This window comes from Dama dama, chromosome 5 (assembly GCF_033118175.1).
Source record: "Dama dama isolate Ldn47 chromosome 5, ASM3311817v1, whole genome shotgun sequence".
NCBI lineage: Eukaryota > Metazoa > Chordata > Mammalia > Artiodactyla > Cervidae > Dama > Dama dama.
Window position 1 is genome coordinate 65,044,224 of NC_083685.1, and position 14,993 is coordinate 65,059,216.

General features: G+C 38.3%; 1 protein-coding gene across 10 annotated transcripts in view; it reads left to right on the forward strand.

Annotated features, from left to right (window-relative positions):
- Nucleotides 1-14,993, forward strand: part of ARFIP1 (ADP ribosylation factor interacting protein 1) — a 128,376-nt gene that overhangs the window by 86,349 nt on the left and 27,034 nt on the right. For all 10 annotated transcript variants that reach the window (XM_061142520.1, XM_061142516.1, XM_061142515.1 and 7 more), the window contains one exon: nt 3,315-3,472. In XM_061142520.1, the coding sequence (XP_060998503.1) occupies nt 3,315-3,472 (158 nt within the window). The remainder of the gene's footprint in view (nt 1-3,314; nt 3,473-14,993) is intronic.

The following is a 14,993-nucleotide window of genomic DNA, read 5'->3' on the forward strand; positions in this document are numbered from 1 at the left end:
AACCCAACTTGTACATCTGGAACTTCTCAGTTCATGTACTACTGAAGCCTAGCTTGAAGTAACTTGAGCATATACTAACTAGCATGTGAGATGAGTGCAATTGTGCAGTAGTTTGAGCATTCTTTGGCATTGCCCTTCTTTGGGATTGGAATGAAAACTGACCTTTTCCAATCCTGTAGCCACTGCTGGGTTTTCCAGGTTTGCTGGCATATTGAGTGCAGCACTTTAATAGCATCATGTTTTGGGATTTGAAATAGCTCAACTGGAATTCCATCACCTTCCCTAGCTTTGTTCATAGTAATGTTTCCTAAGGCCCACTTGGCTTCACACTTAAGGATATCCAATTCTAGGTGAGTGACCACACCATCATGGTTATCTAGGTCATTAAGACCTTTCTTGTATAGTTCTGTGTATTCTTGCCACCTCTTTTTAATTTCTTCTACTTCTGTTAGGCATGATAAAGGACAAAAATAAGGATCTGTCCTTGTATGAAATGTTCCCTTGATATCTCCAGTTTTCTTGAAGAGATTTCTAGTCTTTTCCATTTTATTGTTTTCCTCTTATTTCTTTGCATTGTTCGTTTAAGAAGTCATTCTCATCTCTCCTTGCTGTTCTCTGGAACTCTGCATCCATTTGGGTATATCTTTCCCTTTCTCCCTTATCTTTTGATTCTCTTTCTTTCCTCGGCTGTTTGTAAACTCTCCTCAGACAACCACTTTGCCTTCTTGCATTTCTTTTTCTTTGGAATGGTTTTGGTCACTGTCTCCTGTACAGTATTACAAACCTCAGTCCATAGTTCTTCAGCCACTCTATCAGATCTAATCCCTTGAATCTATTTGTCACCTCCACTGTATAATCATAAGGGATTTGATTTAGGTCATACCTAATCTTCGCCATCGGTGGTTGGGGCATAGACTTGCCTTACTGCGATGTTGAATGGTTTCCTTGGAAACGAACCATGATCGTTCTGGGTGAGATTGCACCCAAATACTGTATTTCAGACTCTCTTGTTGACTGTGAGGGCTACTCTATTTCTTGTAAGGAATTCTCATCCACAGTAGATATAATGCCCATCTGAATTAAATTGTGCTATTCTTATCCATTTTAGTTCACTGATGCCCAAGATGTTCAAAGCTATGGTTCTTCCAGTAGCTATGTATGTATATGAGAGTTGGACTATAAAGAAGGCCGAGTGCCGAAGAACTGATGCTTTTGAATTGTGGTGCTGGAGAAGACTCTTGAGAATTCCTTGGACTGCAAGCAGAGTCTTTACATCTCCTGCTTGTCCACATCCAATTTACCTTGATTCATGGACCTAACATTCCATGTTCCTATCTATCATTGTTCTTTACAGCATCAGACTTTACTTTCACCACCAGACACATCCACAGCTGCGCATCTTTCCGGCTTTGGCCTCGGCGCTTCATTCTTACCAGAGTTGTTAGGAATTGTCCTTCACTCTTCCCCAGTAGCATATTGGACACCTTCCGACCTAGGGAATTCATCTGCCAGCATCCTGTATTTTAGCTTTTTCATAGGGTTCTCCAGGCAAGAATACTGGAGTGGCTTGCTGTTCCCTTCTCCAGTGGACCACAGTTTGTCAGAACTCTTAACTATGACCTGTCTATCTTGGGTGGCCCTGCATGGACAGCATGGCTCATCATTTCATTGAGTTACACAGCTGCTTCTCTGGGACAAGGCTGTGATCCATGAAGGGGATTCAAGTCTGTTGTTTTTAATAACTTTATTTCTTTTCTGTTTTTTTCTTAATTTTATTTTGTGTGTTTATTTTTTTTTTAATTTTTGGCTGTGCTGGCTCTTCATTGGTGCGTGAGCTTTTGGTGGCTTTTCTTGTTACAAAGCACGGGCTCTAGAGTCCTCAGGCTTTAGGAATTGCCACACATGGGCTCAATAGTTATGGCTCCTGGGCTCCAGAGCGCAGGCTCAATAGTTATAGCTCCTGTGGCACACAGATTTAGTTGCTCTGCAGCATGTGGGATCTTCCTGGACCAGAGATTGAACCTGTGTTTCCTGCATTGGCCGATGGATTCTTTATCACTGGCCACCAAGAAAGTTAGAGGACTGAGTTTTAATTTTTGAGTTTCTTATTTGAGCATTTCTCTTTGTAAGGATTGATATTTTATGACTTTTATTCTTTCTTAGACATCTTCCAATGATAAATTTACTAATTCTTAAAAATAGAATAAAATGTTTTATCTTGCAACTACCATATGAGTCCATTGGAGATCAAATACACAGTATGGGATCTTAATGATCTTACTTTCCTATATCTGAAGACATTTTGCTGTTTCATCATCTTAGGAATTATTTCATTATTACTCATCAGTTTTTTCCTACCATGTTAAAAATGAGTAAGATAATAAGAAATCAAAAGAATGACAGCATTGCCTAGAAGAATTACGTAACAGTGAGATAAACACTGTTTGTTTGCATTACCAAAAAGAAATCTGGAGAATAGTCTTTTATTTTTTTTCACTTGAAATTTAAAAGTATTTTTAACAAAGTCAGAATTCTCAAAATAAATGATATACCTCATATATTCAGTTCTAAAATTGATAGGATAAAAGTTTTTATTCAGTCAGATATGTTCCTGATAATCAGTTAATTAATCAAACTTAGACTGGAAAGCTTTCTCTGCTGAAAATTTAGTTAGTCCTTGCTGTCTGTATGTTAAGGAGTTGTGTGTAATGTTTGCTAAGCCAAGACTCAGTTTACTCAGAGAGAATGAACTAGAACTGGTGTTGAGTGAGCCTTCCTCAGCCGTTTGTCTGGATGGACCTGAGCATGAGAGTCAGTTGGTCACTAGGTTTTCAAAGAAATGTGAATTGTTAATATTTATACTTTGGGGAGATTCAGTCAAAACACAAAAATTGTAGTCTATTTTATGTCTGAAAGTCTTAGCCAATTGTTACCTAATTTGGTTGTGAAAGTTAAAGCCTCTCTGATTAATAATCTGCTATATTTTTCTTCTTAACAGCTGTGCTTACAGTATAATAGAAACAAAATGTGGAAATGAAAATATTCTTTCTAGTACAAAGTAGTTTAACTTTAAAATTATTTGATTTTAGCTGCACATCTAAGCTAACGGCAGTTTGGTTTACTAGACTTTTTTGTAATTGTATAGCTAGCTGTGATTTAGATTCCTATTTATTTAAACATTGAAAGAAAAAACTTCTATAGCTAGATTTCTAAATCAAATATTTTCCCAATAGTTATGTGTTTGAGATTTTCTTTAGTCACATTTACTGATGTATAGCTGGATAAATTAAGGTGACTTTTTGTTTTTGTTTTAGGAAGAATTTGGCTATAATGCAGATACCCAGAAGCTGCTAGCTAAAAATGGAGAGACTCTTCTAGGAGCCATTAATTTTTTCATTGCCAGTGTAAACACTTTGGTGAATAAAACAATTGAAGATACATTAATGACCGTGAAACAGTATGAAAGTGCCAGGTAAGTATAGATTTTCATTATATCGTTTGTTTTACAGGTAATACATAATTCAGGTAAGATTTGGGGTTGCGAACAAGAGAAACCAACTCTGGTCAATATGAACAGAAAAAGAATGTGTTATTAGAATGTTGTAGGAGAGCCCACAGAGCTAATAAAAAGGCAAGAGAACAGTTCTAGAAATGAACAAGAGCCAAAGTCAAAATAACGCCTCAGAAGAATCTCATTAGGGTTCTTATGCCTGGGTACCTCTGGTACTTGATGCTGCTACAGCTCACATAAATAAAAATTCCAAAGACTCCTGAATACTTCGCTTCATTGCCTTGAGAGTATCCAGTTGAGCCTTGGTCATGTGCCCAAACCCTGCCTGTTTGGATTAGGAAGGTGGGGGAGCTCCCTGCTCCAGCTTTCTTGGCAGAGCATAGGGCCTTATTTTCCACCAGGTCGATAGCAGATGCCCTGTCTAATCTGGCCTGAGCCTGCCTTTTCAGTCATCGTGCTTCCCTGTAAGCAGTACAGTGCTTCTGCAACAGCCATATGCAGTTTCAGTTGCTTTTGAATATAGAAGCTCATTTCTGCCTCCATAATTTCATGTTGGTTATTCAGATTATAACCAATCTTCAGACTCTTCCAGATGTTATTTTTTACATAAATTATTTGCCTTGTATTCCCATGGTGGTTTATAATACAGTGTTTTCATACTTTTTTTACACACCTCCACACACACATGATTTCTCTGTCTCATAACCATCCTGTTAGGTAAACAAAATACATATTAATAGACGCTTAGAAATGTCTAAAATGCAGCAGATCTATGATAGCATCTTTCAACTTCTGATCCCAGACCCAGTTTTTTTCCCCCACTCATTTTTGTCCCCTTTCAGTTTTTTGTCTCTGAACACTTGATTTCTTTATTTTCTGTTATACTTTTTATAGCATAGCCAAAGATGGTACAAACTTTACCTTTTTAGTGTATAACTTTACTTTGTGATCTCTTGGTCTAGTTTAGTGATATGAGAAGTGCCTGTGGAAGTGCTAAATGTATCTAGTCTTTTTGCAGTTGAGTGCTTATTCTTAAGTATATATGTCCTTATGCTTTATATAACTAAAAGCCCAAACCACATGGAAAGTTAACTGTTTTGGTTTTTTTTATTGATAGTAGTTGCTCAAAACATTTTTGTACTTTATAAACTTATATAGCTTCAATTCCAGCTTTAAAAAGTTCTTACCATGTTCTTTCAATAGCTTGCCTTTTTACACACACCCTCTTTCCTGAAATTTTCTTGTTTATATTGACCTGTAGTTGGTTTATAGTATTGTTAGTTTCAGATGCGCAGTAAAGCAGTTCAGTATACACACAGACACACACACATTCTTTTTCACACCCTTTCCCATTATAGGTTATTGTAAGATGCAGGATAGAGTTCCCTGGGCTATGCAGTGAGTCCTTGTTGTTTATGTACTTCACACACACACACACACACACACACACACACACACACACACAGTGATGTGTACCTATTAATTCCATACTCCCAATTTTTCTTTCTCCCCAACTTTTCCCTTTGGTAACCATAAACTTGCTTTCAAAATTTGTGAGTCTCTTTTTGTTTTGTAAATATGTTCAATTGTATCATTTTTTTAGATTTCACAAATAAGTGATATTATTTGTCAAGTAGGTGATGTGTAATATTTGTCTTTCTCTGTCTGACTTCACCTAGGATGGCAATGTCTAGATCCATCTGTTGCTGCAAATGGCAGTACTTCATTATTGTTTATGGTTGAATAATAATTTTAATTTTTTAAGGAACATCCGTAGTTCTGCATAGTGGCTGTACCAGTTTCCATTCCCACTAAGAGTGTAGGAGGGGTCCCTTTTCTCCACATTCTTCCTAGCATTTATTATTTGTAGAATCTTTTTTTTTTTGGTAGACTTTTTAATAATGGCCATTCTCACTGGTATGAAGTGATACCTCGTTGTAGGTTTGATTTACAGTTCTCTAATAATTAGAGATGTTGAGCATCTTTTCCTGACCCTGTTGACTATCTGGATGTTTTTGGAGAAATGTCTATGTAGATCTTCTCCCATTTTTTGATTGGGTTGTTTCTTTTCTTGTTATTGAGTTGTATGAGCTGTTTGTATATTTTGGAAATTAAGCCGTTGTCAGTCACGGTGGTCACCAGTATTTTCTTCCGGTCTGTAGGTTGTCTTTTCATTTTGTTTATGGTTTCCTTTGCTGTGCAAAAGCTTATAACTTTGATTAGGTCTCATTTGTTTATTTTTGCTTGTATTTCTTTTGCCTTTGGACACTGACGTAGAAGACATTGCTACAGTTTATGTCAGAATGTTTTACCCATGTTCTCTTCTGGAGGTTTCATTGTGTCATGTGTTGTATTTAAGCCGTTTTGGGTTTATTTTGTGTGTGGTGTGAGGGTGCGTTCTAACCTCATTGGTTTACATGAGGCCTTCTAGTTTTCCCAACACCAGTTTGCTGAAGAGACTCAGTTCTCCGGTGTATGTTCTTGCCTCCCTTGCCAAAGATTAATTGACCATAGGTGTGTGTGTTTATTTCTGGGTTCTCTATTCTGTTCCATTGATCCCTGTGTCTGTTTTTATGCTAATACTATGCTGTTTTGATTACTGTAGCTTTGTAGTATTATCTGAAGCCTGGGAAAGTTATGCTTCCTGCTTTGTTCTTTTTCCTCTGGATTGCTTTGGCAGTTCTGAGTCTTCTGGAGTTCCATACAAGTTTTAGGATTGTTTGTTCTGGTTCTGTGAAAAAGGTCATGGATAATTTTAATAGCAGTCACATTAAATCTGTAGATTGCTTTGGGTAGTATGGCCATGTTAACAATTCTAATTCTTAAAACCAAGTGTATGGAATAGCTTTCCATTTCTTTGAATCATCTTTAGTTGCTTTATCAGTATTTTATAGTTCTCAACATATAGGTCTTCCACCTCCTTGGTTAGGGTTACTTCAGCTCTGTTTTTCATGTTTTTGTTTGTTGCTTTTGACCATTTTAAATGGGATTTTTTTCTTTTTAAAAAACTTTTGCTCATTTATTTTTGGCTGTGCTAGGCCTTTGTTGCTGTGTGTGGGTTTCCTCTGGTTGTGGCGAGCAGGGGGCACTCTCACTGTGCGTGGGCTTACTGTGGTGGCTTCTCGTGTTGCAGAGCACAGGCTCTAGGGAGTGCAGGCTGCAGCAGTTGCTACTCATGGGCTCTGGAGTGCACGCTCAGTAGTTGTGTATGGGCTTAGTTGCCCCATGGCGTGTGGGATCTTTCTGGACCAGGGATCAAACCCATTGCCTGTGTTGGCAGGTGGATTCCCAACCACTGGACCACCCGGGAAGTCAAGAATTTTGTTTTTGGAAAGTTTACTTTTGATCTTTGCATAAGAAGAGATACTTCTATCCTATGCTGTGTTTGTAGCTCTCATTTTAGTATTAACTTATCAGATTCTCACAGACTTGGAAAGGAAGGTCAAGACAAGTACTTGTGGTTGTTGGTGGGAGAAGGGCACAAATGGATCTGTGTGCCTTATTTAAGTTTTGGACTTGGTTTTTTTACTTTCCTTTATTGTTTGAAGAATTTAGTAATATAGTATTAAAATCAGAAGATGGGAAAAAATGAAGAAATCTATCAGTGTGATTTCACTCAGTAACATTGAAGGAATGTCTCAATAAAATATCCTTCAGTAGGGCTTCCTTCAGTAACATTTCCAGTAGTTGGTTTTCCAATCTCTGTTTAAATCCTTTCATGGATGCTGCCTGTATTTTTCAAAGGATATATGTTTATTATGTTTATTTTTATTTCTATAAGCTGTTTCTTCTCCAAATCTGTTCATTTTCATAGTATCCTAATTTGTTCATAGTGAATACTCTTCCTTTTATCTCGTAATCATTTTAAACATTCTTATTTTCTAATCTAAAAGATTGTTCTAATATCTGTAGTTTTAAAGTTGAAATTTCTTTTGTTCTGAAAGTATCCCAGTTAAGAACTATGTGAATCTAGTTTCTGTCTACTTTGTAATTGTCCGCCTATCCTGATTTTTAAATATAAAGTATGTTTTATTTGAAGCATGTAATATCTTTCTCTTCAGAATTTATTTCTAACATGTTTTTAAAAATGTTAACCCATATTAAAGAAAAATACATTAGATGTCACTTACCATACACAAAACATTTTATATTTAATTTGCAAAGGAGGAAAATAAGCCTCTAGAGGTTAAGTGATTTATTTACTTGGAACCGATTTCAAAGTCAAATGAAAATCCATGGGCTCCTGCCTTCTATTTTTGATCATCAGGCCTCAAACTTGAATTGGACTAATCTCAAATTTTCACATCTAATTTTAAAAAGTAGCTTTCACATCTTATGATGAGAAATCTGACTTAATGTATAATGTGATATAAAAAAATCTCAATTTATCCAATAATACAGGTTTGTTTGAAATTTTTGAACAAAATTATCAATCAAGTTATATATACTGGATAGCTGGTTATCAGGAAACCTTTACACAACCTCTGTGTATAGTTTAAAAATCAACAATAATGACCTCACCCCATAATTTATTCTCATATTGAAATTTCAGTATATGATTTCATTCATTAAGCTTAGCTTGGTGGTTAACTTTTCTATGCTGTTTTTAGAGAAGCTGAGGCATTGACTAGTTGTAACACTAAAACAATGCCTACTGAGGGATAACATTGAAAAAGAATCCCAGACTGAAAGTTTCTCAGTAGCTGAATTTTCTTCTCTGTCAAAACCAGAATTTATTGACTTTTAGGGCAAGGGTCAGCTATTTGATCAGCACAGAAAGTAGCAGTTTAGGCAGATGTCTGGGTGGCCTTTTAACACTCCCTATTATGCATTGTACAAGTATTTCCTAGCTGTCTAGGGCTTCATGCATAGAAAATCTTGTAACAGCCTATTCAAGACTTCTCCAGAGCAGCGCCAACAAGGGAGCCAATTGTGGTCAGAACTTTTCAGATGTGGACACCTGTTTCCTATAAGTTTTACATAAGGCATAAAGTAACCAACTATTACTGACTTAATTGGTATGGAATCAGTTCAGACTGGCAACCTTGAGGTGAAGAGTTGCATTTTGAAAACTTAGTATATTTCTCTTCCTGGTGGTAGTGAGCACTTTTAGCTCTTAGGGAAAGCTCTTAGGGAAAGTTTTACTTTGACACCATCTGCAAACTGGATGTAAAAATTAATGTCAGTATTATAACTTTGACTGTGTTTAAATTAATTGCTGTTATTTAAAGGTATACCCCATGGCAATGAAGAATATTTGTCTTCATGTTAAATCACCACACATTACTGTTTATTTTTGTTCTACTTATTTCTCTCTCACTTCTTACTGATTTTAGTATGTTTGCTTTAGTCCATCTCTCTTCTAATTTGGCTGAAATGATAAGCACTCTAGATAATTATTAGTTATTAGCAGGTGTCCTAAGTACTTTGTATATATGGGTTTTGGTGGGGAAAAAATATGTTTTTAGATTATTATTCCCACTTCTGAAGCAGAAAATGGGAGCAAGAGGAAAAAAAAAAGCTCAAGGCATTGAAGCCAGTGAAGAACAGAGTGGTCATGCAGTTTGACCATTGAACCCATGAAATTTAACTAGCTATTACCATGATTAGTTCCACCTCCTAAATTTTTAGTAACTCTCCACCTCTGTAGCTTTACTATCATTGGTCATTGTCTTCCGAATTCAGTGACTCATTTCTCTTTTGCCCATAGTCTTCTAATTGGTTTCCTTCTGATTTCTTAATCTACTCTAGTCCATCCTCCATGCATGACTTTACCACTAAAGTCATCTTTCTGTCCTGAGCAAATAGAACATGCCACTTTCCAAATCAAAGTTCTTCCATGGCTTTTTATCACTTGTCCCTGAATTCAATCCGATCTCTGTAGTAATGACCTGTATTATTGTTGTTCAGTCATTCAGTCACTCAGTCATGTCTGACTCTGCATTCCCATGGACTGCAGCACGCCAGGTTCCCCTGTGCTTCACCATCTCTTAGAGCTTGCTCAAACTCATGTCCATTGAGTCAGTGATGCCATCCAGCCATCTCATCCTCTGTTGTCCCCCTCTCCTTCTGCCTTCAGTCTTTCCCAGCATCAGGGACATTTCCAGTGAGTCAGCTCTTTGCATCAGGTGGCCAAAGGATTGAAGTGTCAGCTTCAGCACAGTCCTTCCAAAGAATGTTCAGGGTTGATTTCCTTTAGGATTGACTGCTTTGATCTCCTTCCTGTCCATGGGATGCTCCGGAGTCTTCTCCAACACCACACTTCGAAAGCATCAATTCTTCAGCACTCAGCCTTCTTTATGGCCCAGCTCTCACATCCACACATGACTACTGGAAAAACCAAAGCTTTGAGTATATGGACCTTTGTCAGCCAAGTAATGTCTCTGCCTTTTAATATGCTGTCTAGGTTGGTCATAGCTCTTCTTCCAAGGAGCAAGCATCTTTTAATTTCATGGCTGAAGTCACCATTTGCAGTGATTTTGGAGCCCAAGAAAATAAAGTCCGCCACTGTTTACATTTTTTCCTCATCTATATGCCATGAAGTGATGGGTCTGTATACTATGATATTAGTTTTTTAAATGTTGAGTTTAAAGCCAGCTTTTTTACTCTCCTCTTTCACCTTCATCAAGAGGCCCTTTAGTTCCTCTTTGCTTTCTGCCATAAGGATGGTGTCATCTGCATATTTGAGGTTAATGATATTTCTCTTGGCAATCTTGATTTCAGCTTGTGATTCATCCACCTGGGCATTTTGCATGATGTACTCTGAATATAAGTTAAATAAAGCAGGGTGATACTATATAGCCTTGACTCACTCCTTTCCCAATTTTGAACCAGTCTGTTCCATATTTGTTTGTTATAGTCTGGCCTGTAGGTCCTGCTTAATCTCAATTCCACCTTCCTGCCTGATAACTAATTTTTTTTGTGATCTTATTCCAACTTCAGGTTGTAAGTTACTGAATTACTTGTCCAAAGTTTCATGGTATCTTACAAATCTATTCCTTTATGCATACTGTTCTCTTCCTGAAATGCTCTATCAATTTCCCAGCCCCAATCCATCTCAAAAACTCTTAACCATCCTTTAAAACTTGTTTTAATTTTCTCCTGAGTTGCTTTTTCAGATTCCTGATTAAGTAATTCATCTTGATTTCCATCTTCCTTTCCCTGTGGCAGTATCCCTTATCTCATTTTGTTGTAGTTGTTTAAGAGCTTCTCTCCATCTAGACTGTTAACTTCTTGAAGATAAGCTGTGAAGATGGTAGGTAAAGTCTTTGTTTCTAGCACAGTGCTTGAAACTTACAAAGTTAGCATTTAGTATTTGTTGGGTGAATTGTATGATGAATGAACCAATGATATGCTTTTGACCTTGAAAGATGAAATTTATTAAATTCAATATGAGTTGAGAATAAATTGGGCTTGGTGTGAGGGAATCATGTTCTTTCTCGAGTCATATATACATTATAGAGTATGTTTAATTCCCAAAATAGGAGATACAAATTGTACTGTAGATAGTTTAATAAAGAGCTTTAGTTTTAGGGCATAAGTTTGTGGTGCTGATTTTGACTAAATTCGAGATCACTTTGTTGCTTCCTGTCTTGTTGCCCAGTCGTATCTGACTCTTTGCGACCACTTGGACTGCAACACGGCAGGCTTCCCTGTCCCTCACCACCTCCTGGAACTGGCTCAGACCCATGTCCATCCAGTCGGTGATGCCATCCAACCATCTCATCCTCTGTTGTCCCCTTCTCCTGCCTTTAATCTTTCCCAGCATCAGGGTCTTTTCTAAGGAGTCAGTTCTTCCCATCAGATGGCCAAAGTATTTGGCTTCAGCATCAGTACTTCCAGTGAATATTCAGGGTTGATTTCCTATTAGGATTGACTGGTTTGATCTCATTGCAGTCCATGGGACACTCAAGAGTTTTCTCCAACATTGCAGTTCAAAAGCATCAGTTCATCAACTGAGCTTTCTTTATGGTCCAACTCTCACATCCATACATGACTACTGGAAAAACCATAGCTTGGACTAGATTGGAATTTTGTCGGCAAAATAATGTCTTTGCTTTTTAATATGCTGTCTGGGTTTGTCATAGCTTTTCTTCCACGGAGCAAGCATCTTTTAATTTCATGGCTGGAGTCACCATTTGCAGTGATTTTGGAGCCCAAGAAAATAATGTCTGTCACTGTTTCTACTGTTTCCCCATCTATTTGCCATGAAGATATGGGACCGGATGCCATGATCTTAGTTTTCTGATGTTGAGTTTTAAGCCAGCTTTTTCACTCTTCTCTTTCACATTCATCAAGAGACTCTTTATTGCTCTTTGCTTTCTGCCATAATGGTAGTGTCATTTGCGTATCTGAAGTTACTGATATTTCTCCTGGCGGTCTTGATTCCAGCTTATGCTTCATCCAGCCCATCATTTCTCATCATGTACTCTGCATATAAGTGAAATAAGCAGAGTGACAATATATACCCTTGAGATACTCCTTTCCCACTTTGGAACCAGTCCATTGTTCCATGTCTACTTCTAACTGTTGCTTCTTGACCTGCACACAGAGTTCTCAGGAGGCAGGTAAGGTGGTCTGGTATTCCCATCTCTTGAAGAATTTTCCACAGTTTGTTGTGACCCACACAGGCAAAGGCTTTAGTGTAATCATTGAGGCAGAAGTAGATGTTTTTCTGGAATCCTCTTGCTTTTTCTATGATCCAGTGGATGTTGGCAATTTGATCTCTGCCTTTTCTAAATCCAGCTTGAACATCTGGAAGTTCATGGTTCATGTACTGTTGAAGTCTGGCTTGGAGAATTTTGAGCATTACTTTGCTAACATGTGAGATGAGTGCAATTGTGCAGTAGTTTGAACATTCTTTGGCATTGCCTTTCTTTGGGATTGGAGTGAAAACTGACCTTTTCCAGTCCTGTGGCCACTGCTGAGTTTTCCAAATTTGCTGGCATATTGAGTGCAGCACTTTCACAGCATCATCTTTTAGGATTTGAAATAGCTCAACTGGAATTCCATCACCTGTACTAGTTGTGTTCGTAGTGATGCTTACTGAGGCCCACTTGACTTCACATTCCAGGATGTCTGGCTCTAGGTGAGTGATCAAACCATCGTGATTATCTGGGTCATGAAGATCTTTTTTGTATAGTTCTTCTGTGTGTTCTTGCCACCTCTTCTTAATATCTTCTGCTTCTGTTAGGTCCATACCATTTCTGTCCTTTATTGTGCCCATCTTTGCATGAAATGTTCCCTTGATAGCTCTAATTTTCTTGAAGAGATTTCTAGTCTTTCCCATTCTATTGTTTTCCTCTATTTTTTTGCATTGATCACTGTGGAAGGGTTTCTTACCTCCCCCTGCTATTCTTTGGAACTCTGCATTCAGATGTATATATCTTTCCTTTTCTCCTTTGCCTTTAGCTTCTCTTCTTTTCACAGCTGTTTGTTAAGCCCTCCTCAGATACCCATTTTGCCTCTTGGCATTTCTTTTTCTTGGGGATGGTCTTGATCCCTGCCTCTTGTACAGTGTCATGAACTTCTGTCCATAGTTCTTCAGGCACTCTTACAGATCTAATCCCTTGAATTTATTTGTCACTTCTACTGTATAATTGTAAAGGATTTTATTTAGGTCATACATGAGTGGTCTAGTGGTTTTCCCTACTTTTTTCAATTTAAATCTGAATTTGGCAATAAGGAGTTCAAAATCTCAGCCACAGTCAGCTCCCAGTCTTGTTTTTGCTGACTGTGTAGAGCTTCTCCATCTTCAGCTGCAAAGAATATAATCAGTCTGATTTCAGTATTGATCATCTGGCGGTGTCCATGTATAGCGTCGTCTCTTGTGTTGTTGGAAGAAGGTGTTTGTTAGGACCAGTGTGTTCTCTTTGCATAACTCTGTTAGCATTTGCCCTGCTTCATTTTGTACTTTAAGGCCAAATTTACCTGTTACTCCAGGTATCTCTTGACTTTCTACTTTTGCATTCCAGTCCCTTATGATGAAAAGGACATCTTTTTGTGGTATTAGTTCTAGAAGGTCTTGTAGGTCATCATAGAACCATTCCACTTGAGCTTCTTCGGCATTGGTGGTTGGGCATAAACTTGGATTACTGTGATATTGAATGGTTTGTCTTGGAAACAAATAGAGATCATTCTGTTGTTCTTGAGATTGCACCCAAAAACTGCATTTTGGACTCTTTTGTTTACTGTGAGGGCCAATCCAGTTCCTTCTAAGGGATCTTGCCCACAGTAGTAGTAGATATAATGGTCATCTGAATTAAATTCACCCATTCTGGTCCATTCCTAAAATGTTGATGTTCACTCTTGTCATCTCCTGTTTGACCACTTCCAATTTACCTTGATTCGTGGATCTAACATCCTAGGTTCCTATGCAGTATTGCTGTTTACAGCATTGGACTTTACTTCCATCACCAGTCATATCCACAACTGGGTATTGTTTTTATTTCGGCTCCATCTCTTCATTCTTTCTTGAGTTGTTTCTCCATTCACCTACTGAGCTGGGGAGTTCATCTTTCAATGTCATATCTTTTCCATACTGTTCATGGGGTTCTCAAGGCAAGAATACTGAAGTGGTTGCCATTCCCCTTTCCAGTGGACCATGTTTTGTCAGAACTCTCCACCATGACCCGTCTGTCTTGGGTGGCCCTACACAGCATGGCTCATAGTTTCATTGAGTTAGACAAGGCTGTGGTCCATGTGATCAGTTTAGTTAGTTTTATGTGATTGTGTTTGCTGTCTGAGGACTGAACAGTTGACACTACTGCATAATCACTGTTTAATGAGCAAAGCAATGCCGTACCTACTTGGCTGCTCTGACAGAGGCGTGGTGAGGAGTGGGGTCATGCAGTGACAGTTCTGGGGTAACTGTGTCAACTTTCATGGTGAGAGAGCACTAGGGGGAGGCATCTCAGGGAGCAGGAGGTGATGAAGTGCTCCAGGGGAGAGCCGTGGTCACATTCTGAATCCTGATGTTGTGGACGCCCACCTGCAGCTGTGCTGTGCACGTGGGAGCCACTCAGCACAGGTGTCCGTGGAGCACATGAAGTGACCAGCCTGAATTGAGACGTGATGGAAACTTAAACAGTAGATTTCAGAGACTCAGTCTGCCATCCCCCAAAAGTGCAGTAGCTCATTAACAGATTTTTTACACTGATTGTGTATTACAGTGATAATATTTTGGATATATTGGGTAAAATAAAACATACTGTTAAAGAGATGAAGTTAACTTTTTTTTTGGCTATGCCTTTGTGGCACGTGAAATCTTAGTTCCCTGACGGGGGATCAAACCTACACCGCCTGCATTGGAAGCAAGAATTGTTAACCACTGGACCACCAGGGAAGTCCCTAACCTGGTTTTTAAATTGTGGAAATTTTACTTGTCAGTTGATACTGTGCTTGAAAAGGAAGAGTTAATGAGATTAAGAGGCAGTCCCCCCTCCCTCTAAAAAAAAGTAGCTCCCCCACCACCATGCTTATA